At 41.0% G+C, this 9,031-nt stretch overlaps 2 protein-coding genes across 2 annotated transcripts; one reads left to right on the top strand and one right to left on the bottom strand.

The window, feature by feature from the left end:
- The first annotated feature begins 2,051 nt into the window (after positions 1-2,051).
- Positions 2,052-4,828, top strand: LOC117476746 (uncharacterized protein KIAA1958). Its single transcript, XM_034123468.1, has 3 exons — positions 2,052-2,344; positions 2,677-3,041; positions 3,799-4,828. Exons 1-3 carry the CDS (start codon positions 2,083-2,085, stop codon positions 4,012-4,014), a joined length of 843 nt encoding a protein of 280 aa, XP_033979359.1. The 5' UTR covers positions 2,052-2,082; the 3' UTR covers positions 4,015-4,828.
- A 2,101-nt stretch (positions 4,829-6,929) lies between these two features.
- On the bottom strand, positions 6,930-8,722 carry inip (ints3 and nabp interacting protein). Its single transcript, XM_034123467.1, has 4 exons — positions 8,390-8,722; positions 7,999-8,080; positions 7,791-7,878; positions 6,930-7,424 (listed from the first exon to the last, which is right to left on the bottom strand). Exons 1-4 carry the CDS (start codon positions 8,412-8,414, stop codon positions 7,326-7,328), a joined length of 294 nt encoding a protein of 97 aa, XP_033979358.1. The 5' UTR covers positions 8,415-8,722; the 3' UTR covers positions 6,930-7,325.
- Between the last annotated feature and the right edge of the window lie 309 nt (positions 8,723-9,031).

Here is a 9,031-nt window from a genome sequence, read left to right as displayed (position 1 = left end):
ATTACAATACAATCAATTATAATTTAAAGGGGACCTATCATGCAAAATGCACTTTTGTACGTCTTTTATACATGAATATGTGTCCCCGGTGTTCCAGGGAACTCACCAAGTGTCAGAAAACACAACCCTCTCTATTTTCCTCCATACCCAAATCTCTAAAAAAGGGGCCGCAACGGATCTGATAAAAACTGTTCCAGATTTGAACACTGTCCTGACGTCAGGAAAGTGGCGCTACGGCTATTGGGCCAACTCTCCACCTATCAGGGGATTGTGGGGTTGGGCCACGGCCGGCCATTGCCGCTCGAAAGCGCTGGAGACGCTGTAGTACATATGCCAGGCCTGTAAGTGGCGCTGTAGTCAGCCACAAAAGCAGCGAAGAAGACTTCCCGCGCATGGTTGCTATGGTTACTCTTCTGTTTATTCTCCGCTGTGGCTTTTTTTTCTCCCTCCCCGAGGCAAGCGTTTGCTCCCGCTGCTGTAATTCAATGCAATCCCTCCCCGTCGAGGCAAGCACTGTAATTCTCTCCGGTTAGTCCACCAGCAGATGACAAACACCCACCTCTCCGCCTCTTCCAAGGAACGAGGGGACCGTGCGGCAGAGTTTCAGTTAGGTTTTCTTTCGCCGGTCAAGATGTCCGTTAAAGTTTAAATCTTCCGGACAAAATTAGAAAAGTGCCGGTCAAAGGTCTTCTTTGTTATTTATTGAGCTTTAAAACAAATTTAAAAACGACTCTATAGGCCTATAATAATATAATAAAACACGGAGGACGGAGATCTTTTTTTCTCCCCCTCTTCTGACTTGATCAGAGCACGGCTCCCCTCTCCTGCAGGGGTCAGCTGCAGCTCACAGAATCAGCCCCGTGCAAAAACAGTGCTGGAGAACAGCAAATAGAGCGAAATGAGGCATGGCTAAAATGCATGATCTGTTTGGTATTTTGAAAACAGAAACGTATAAATATACCTTATATAGGTATGGCCCTACAATATATAATTTAAATATAGCATGATAGGTCCACTTTAATATAACTAAATATAAAATACTACAATCTCAAATATAATTGTAAATATAATACATATATTTATGTGATATACTATAATATAGTGTGATCATATATCATAGCATATTTGTAATATAATGTAATGCAATTTATCATAATATCGTAATAAAGAATATAATGTAATATATATATGCTGCCGCTAGAGGTCAGTGTTACACCACTCAGTGACAGTTCCTCTCCCGTCCAGCAGCAGGCAGTAACGCGAGCTTCACGTTAGTTTGTGAAAGTGAAAGCTTCTCCAGACAGAGAATGTGTTGATTAAAAATGCTCTACGTCTGATTTTATATTTATGATATGTAGTCAAACATTTAGGAATGATTGTGTCGTAACAAGATGAACATTTCCTTCAGTTTGCAGTGGCTGACGAACGTCCATGAATGAGGAAGATGTGATGAACCTGCCTGGACTCAGTTTTCATTTATAGTGAAAAAGTTAAGTATGAGACATGTTTATGAAGTGTCGGTAAACCGAGCCATGGCGAGCCGCGCTAAAACCTGTAGTCGAAATGCGGCTTAATAAGCCATGTGACTATGTATTGTTCATTATAGAGTTGCAATGCATTATCAGTTAAAGTTATATAATGTAGAGCCGATTAATGGGAGTCGGAGGCGGTGTGTTAAGTATGGAATGCCACACTATTTTCCATTAGGTTACAGACAAAATAATGTAGGCTACTTGCTACATGCTACCGTGAAGCTGATAATGCTAACAACAACAACAACCGGAACATGGTACCACCCACTAACTGGTCCGTAGTGCAACACACTGTATATCCCGGTGAATTATGTCCCGTAATGTTCCACCAGCCCGGGGCGGAATTATTAAAGACCGTGGTACCGTTAAGCTCCGACTTTATCGGTCTTTGTATCGTTTTAGTTTCGCCAACACCGTTGCTAAAATGCAATAAGACTACAAAATGCGTCTATGATGTATTTTCGATCTTTCAAATCCAGACGAGAGATCTCTCTCCCCTGTCTGTGTGCGAGGGGGCGGGGCAGTCTACACACACTTAGCTGCTACATGCATGCAACAACACACACACACGGCGGAGATGGCGGGGAGAATGGAGAGAACTAAGCGCTCCAAGGTGTGGTTAAACTTTACCCGACTCGATCTGGACAATGCTCGTTGCCAAATGTGCAATAAGAATTTTGCATGTAAGGGCGGTAACACGAGCAATTTGTCTAAACATTTAGCAAAAGTGCACCACATTCAGTGGGAGAAATGCACCGTTTTCGTTTCTAGTAGCGCTGTAGCCCCATCCACGAGTAACGTTTCCACGTCAGGTATGTATATCCTCCAGAAGAACCGTTTGGCCTTTTGCAGCATACTTGTATGCCCCACCTGTGTTGCTCTGTAGGCCACTGTATTTTTGCAGTAAATGCTTGTTTTTTGTTTGTTTTTTACAGTTCTGTAAGTTCACATTATTTACAATTTGTTTAGTTAATTTACCTTTTTTTCTTCTTCAAAATAACCGATAAGAGTACCGTTAAAGGACCGGATCGATTAGTGGTATCGGTAAAAGTAGTAGTACCGTTAAAACCTTAACAATACCCATCCCTATATATAACGGTATAGCAGTCACCAGTACTTGACCCTTTCCCTCTCTCCTCTACAGGTTGCATCACGTCTGACCCAGTTCAGACCTCCTCTGACCCGGTTCAGACCTCCTCTGACCCGGGTCAGACCTCCTCTGACCCGGTTCAGACCTCCTCTGACGGTCTGTGTAAACTGGTCCGCTGGGCTCACAGCCACGGCACCATCTGCAGCCTCCTCCCCAGCCTGCAGCAGCTCACCTCCCACGGTACAGCGCTGACAACAGAACCCGGTTCCCACGGCAGCAGCATCCCTGTCGCCGTGTGGAGTTGTGCCGATGGACACGCATACTACTGGCCCCTCAGTGAGCATAGCAATGCTAACGGAGGCTCAGGCCATACTAGCAATGGTCCGGAGAGGTTTGTTGGAGGGCGTCCATCCAATAAGGTAAGGTAGAGATTTAACATCTTTGACTGTATTTTGCATTTCATTGCAAACCTAATTTGAGGTGTCCAGCACAGCTATAACACTTAACATACTCAAATGCACAATCAGTGGTGAAATCACAATGTCACAATCAAATGGCCCTTGACATTCTCTCAAATTAAAGCATACACATCCTAGATAAACGGTGTTGATGCCGACATTCTTGAAGGGAAGCAAAGTTGTCGCCCTCTGTATTTAAGGTTACAGAGAGAAGAGGATTTAAGACAGCGCCAACTTGCTAATACCCCTTTGCAGCAATACATGTGAAATGTATACTTTCATTTTAAAAGACCACCGCACCAGTTGTATCCTATTTATTCCAAGAAAAAAATAACACCTTACTTTGGTGTATTCAGCCTTGAAATGCAGATTTTGAGGATTCCATTGCTCTCAATTTGATTGGTAATTGTTTGATATTGATTCTCTTCCCCTACATTATCAGTGTCAGAAAGTGGGTTGATTTTATTTTTGCAAAAATGTGTTGCGGTGCTTGAGTTGCTGGCTACCAAAGTGTCCTTTTTCATGTTAGACATTTTGAATTCCTAGATATAGAGTCTTTAAAGAAATGCCTTAGTTAATAAGTATCACACTACACAAAGTTTAGGGACATCAATGAGACACATTTATAAAAACGATATGTAGTACAAATCGTGACTTCACTCTGATTTGGTACAGTTAGTAAACTTGAATTTCTCATGCACTCTCTATTACCTTCCAGGTGACAGTAAAGGCGTCATGTGACCTGTCCTATAGTGAAGCAGCATCACAGGGGGAACAGTTCAGCAGTGGATGTGATTCGTCGGCAATGGCCGAAGATGATGACTATGAGCCACGCCCATCCAGAAAAAGAGGTGGGGCAACGGGAGTAGCACTTCCTGTGAAGAAGGTCAAACAGGAAGCAGACTCTGCAGAGGATTGTGACTCTGGCATGTAGGGCTGGCAGTGAAAGACGTTGCATCACAGGCTCAGGGCGCCAGATCTGGGGGGGCGCTGGTATCTCTGAGAGGAGGAAAAACTCCTTTTGACTGTTTGAGCTCATCCTAATTTTCGGCCATGATGTAACAACATTCATAATTAAGTAAAGGTAACACCCTTTTCACCCCGGTTACACGTTTCATTTGCCCTGTACGATTGGCGCTGTTGGCTTATCAGGCGCCCGCAGCTCACAGCCAAAGGGAGAGAGAGAGAGGGCGCACCGGGACCGGCGGGAATTGTGTTGTTAGCATCTGGTGCTGAAAAAAAGGCAGATCATATACAATGTGAAACAGAAGCCTACAATGCAACATGTCTGTGGTCCTTAACTTGTTTACACGTTGTTATCATTTTCTTTTTCCCTATCTTGTTCGTGATGATCGTCATGTGGCTGCACTACATTGTCATCAGATTTCTGTTGCTGTGGGGGTAGACTTTCTGCCCCAGTTCTAATCAGTTTCTTCTTTCTGGATGGTTGTTAAAAATCTGCGCTAAATCCTGACTGAAAAAGCTATTGTTCCAGGACTTTTTGTTTAAAGAAAAGGCAGATCATATACAATGTGTATGGGTTTGTTCTGTTCTGGTCACTCACACCACTTAATAACTAAGTGACTCTGACTTTAGTCAGATAGTCTAATTGATAGTGGACTTTTACATATTTAAGGATCAGTGGTTCAAAAAATGTTTTTCTATGCAAAGTAATACATTTTATTGATTGTGTTGTTTTGTGTGTTGCCGAAAGCTGTTTTACATTAAAGCACCAAAAATACTGAGTATTATGAAGTAAAGCAAGTCTTCTTTCATTTTACAAAGGAAAAAAAGCCTTTGTCCATGGGTTTGTATTGCTTAAGAAAAAGATTATTTCAGTTGGAGAAGTGGATGACTGAAAATGTATAGCCTATATATAAATATGGGGCTAAAGACACCATCATATATCGGCACAACTGCCGTCTTCTGGTAACATTCTACCCATAGATGAAGGAATGTTTGTTTTCCTTTTTAATGTGTTTTATCTTAAAACAGAAGTGAGAAATCAAGATGCAAAGATCAGAAGTGAGGGGAAAATCTGAAAAGAAACGATAATGTGAGCTATATTAAGTAAAATTACCTTTACGGTATTAGGACTTTCTGGCCCCATTTCTTATATGTGCAAAAATAAAACTTGAATTTCAATATATATTGAATGTAACACTTTTGGATTTTAGATTTCCTTTGCTTATTGTAATGTGTGGCATTTTAGACCTAATTTATGACAGACACACATAAACACTCTGTCTAATATCTTTTCCACAAAAAAGGATAAATACAGAAGTGAGGGGAAAATCTGAAAAAAAAACAATAATGTGAGCTATAAGTAAAATTACCTTTAAGGTATTAGGACTTTCTGGCCCCATTTCTTATATGTGCAAAAATCTAATTGGTCAGAACCGGCCCTGCACAGGCTACTTAGGGAAACAAACAACCTCTCAAATCACACAAACATTGCCCATCAAGTCCCTACACACTCTGTGGTGTGTGGAAGTAATAGACCCAGAGGTGCAGCTGCATCACAGGGACCACGGAGCAGGCCAGGAGATGCAGCTCTTCGACAGAGACTACAGAGAAAATTCCAGGTATACATTTGTTTCGAGGCTTGGAAATACCTATCCTCTTGGATAACAGCTGTAAATTAGCAATGTTGGCTAAAGCTGCCCCATTTACTGTTTTTTGTGATAGTTGATCAATAGGGACTGTCCACGACACTATAAACTAAAGAGTGAAAACGCTATTTAAAAATAATTTCACACTCCAAACTCTTGCTGCAATGTATCACTTTTAATTTTGATATATAAACATATTTAGTCGTATTTTTTCTCTTTCTGATTCTAGAAAAGAGGTGGCCTTGTGGCTCTAATCAGATGTAACCAGGAAGTTCCCTCATGCCCTCTTCTGACGACGCGGCTGTTGCATCAATAGAGTCATTTGTGTTGTTATAACTTAAACGTCCCTTATTATACTGTTTTTCATCATACATTATAGGTCTCAGATATATACACAAAATGTCTCTGAAGTATTTGGCTCGAAATACTAAACAGATCATGCATTGTAGCATCCCATAATCCCCTGTTTCAGCCCTGTTTCAAAAGTGTTGATTCTCTGTCTGTTACTTTAGATGAAAAATAAGGAGCCACTCCCCACGCCCCCTCTGAGAGATATTTGGTTAAAAAGAACACGGTGCTCTAGGAGGAGATTCAGGTGATAAGGTGGGGGGGTGTTACCTTGGTTGGTTTTTGGCTAATGGTTACACAAGCCAACAAATCGTTATGACATAAAGTGGCCAAAATCTAATCAGCTCATTTTCAGACAGGTTTTTATATAAATGGATCAGGACAAAAAGTGAGTGAATCTCTTTACACGTGTTTATGTATAAAAGACATGAAAAAGTGGATTTCGCATAATAGGTGACCTTTAATATTGCATTAATGTGTCTTACTGTCCCTCTCCTCTCCAGTGAAAAACGTGGTGGGTGTGATAGCGTGCTACAAGGCAGCCCTGCAGGAGTTTCGCCGCAGTGTTTCCATGAAGGTGACCGGCTCGGTTTGTATTGCTTAAAAAATATATTATTTCAGTTGGAGAAGTGGATGACATATAAATATGGGGCTAAAGACACCATCATATATCAGCACAATTGCCTTCTTCTGGTAACATTCTACCCATAGATGAAGGAATGTTTATTTTCCTTTTTAATGTGTTTTATCTTAAAACAGAAGTGAGAAATCAAGATGCAAAGAAAAAAACCCGATAATGTGAGCTATATTAAGTAAAATTACCTTTAAGGTATTAGGACTTTCTGGCCCCATTTCTTATATGTGCAAAAATAAAACCTGAATTTCAATATATATTGAATGTACACTTTTATTATCCAAATATCAATACAAACCTTGAATGTAAAACCCTGACAAAATGTGCATTAATGCGGTGAAAGGCAATGACAGTATTTCTGTAGAGTTAGTTTTTAGCCCCTGCACGACTTCACAGGATGTTTCACAGCTATCTGGAACCTTCTTCCGACTGTTTTGAAAAGCTTTCCTAAAATCAGCAGCCAGCCTGTTGGTCTGGAAAATGTAAAAATGACAGATTCACACTCCCCTGAGATTGTTTACACAACAACTGTCCATTTATCAAAGACTTAAAAGAGAGGAACTGGGAGAGAAGTGGGTCTGACATGAGTGTGTGTTGTTTGAAAGCCCTGTCCCACAGGCAGCAGGAGGAAGAGGACGAGCGGTAAAAAGGTCAAGACTCGGGTTCCAGGCGTGGAATGACTGGGAGGATGAGGTTCCCAAACGAGGAGTCCTGAGTGATGAAGAAGCCCGATGAGTGTGTGTGTGCATGCTGCAAGAGAAGACACAAACACCATTTAGTAAATATGGAAATTAAACAAAGTAACATTGTTTTTAAAGGTGCTGGTAGTATTTGTATTTGGAAAGAGCTAAGCTTGCTGTATCCCCATTTATGGTCTCTATGCTAAGCTAACCGTCTGTTTGGCAAAATATTTTTCGAGACTTTATGGCTTCATGATAGCATCACCATTTATGATGGTGATTGACAAACATACATTGGAATTAGGATGAGTAATTTATGTATTTGTTTTTAGGATGAGTAACTTATGTATTGTTTGTTTACATTCATACTAACTTGTTGCACTATTGGTTTCCGTTTGTGTAAAATAACAGGAAGATTAATTGGTTTTTGACTCACCTGCAGGGCAGCTTTCTGCTGGGCAGCGATGTGCTGCTGTTCTGCGTTGTCTCTGAACTCTTTCAGGTTTGGTCTGGACAGCGAGATGCTGCAGGATGAGAGAGCTCAAATTAGAATATTGACACTAAGGATATACTATCTCAATGCTTAATACCTGCTCTGAAATGTTTTCAGAGCAGGAAACTCCATGACAGGAAACATTGCTTACCTGGCTCCAGGAGTGTTCAACAGCCTTCTCCTCTCTTTCTCCAGCTCTGCCAGGATCGCCACCCGTGCCTTGTTTGGGAAAGCTAGATGAGAACAAATAAGAGGAATAGATATAAAGACAATGTCTCATCTGCAGTGTTGACAGGCAACACTGCAGATGAGAGTTTAATGCAAAATGACTGTGACTTGTATGCACTGGCAGTATATAGGATTTCTAGAGACTTGATTTCATGCATTACATCCCAGCTATGGACTACAGAACTTTATCAATGTGTAGCTGTGTTTCCTGAAGGGGCCCCAAAGAGCAAAGGGGGGTCAGCATTCATAGCTACGCCCCTGCAGATATAGACAAAGACCTTAAACACCAATACCGTTTGTCCAATAATAATTACCTTGTCCTGGTGGATTTGTAGCCATGTCGCCGCAGGTAAAAGGAACACAGTCAAAATGACAAATTATAGAAAGGTTTCTATTAATGGTATTCGTTTTATTTGTGTGTGTTTCCTTCCTCCCAGCTAATGTTGCACTGGTGGATAACGGACAACGATCAAAGTCCCCTTGTGTGAAACGTATAACTTAGACTGGAGCTGGATAAACTACACAGAAGGTACTGTTGTAACAATAACTGTTGTAACAGTATCTGAAGGATTAAAAGACGATAAAACTCTTGCTTATGTACGGTTGGTGAGTCGCATATTGCCTCTGAAAGAAGTACCGGGTTTTCAGCTAGGTTGGTTAGATAAAAGTAAAAATGAAGATGTCTCACTCTGCTCCTATGTTCGGTTACCAACATTGTTATCAACGAGAACCAAGAGAAAGGCTGACGGAGGGGAAATGAGCATGTTGAAATTATATTACAGCTACAAAATATATTAAGCTCTGAGTCACATTGACTCCCACTTGGGAAACCAGAGTGTCCTCACTTTTCTTATTGATACGCTCAACAAACTTAGTGCATTGATGCAATAGTGGATACAGTTGTTGGTAGCAAAACATTTTTCTTAAATTGACGAGGTGATTTATACTATGATTTA

This window comes from Trematomus bernacchii, unplaced genomic scaffold (genome assembly GCF_902827165.1).
Source record: "Trematomus bernacchii unplaced genomic scaffold, fTreBer1.1, whole genome shotgun sequence".
NCBI lineage: Eukaryota > Metazoa > Chordata > Actinopteri > Perciformes > Nototheniidae > Trematomus > Trematomus bernacchii.
This window is presented reverse-complemented; position numbering and strand designations above follow the sequence as displayed.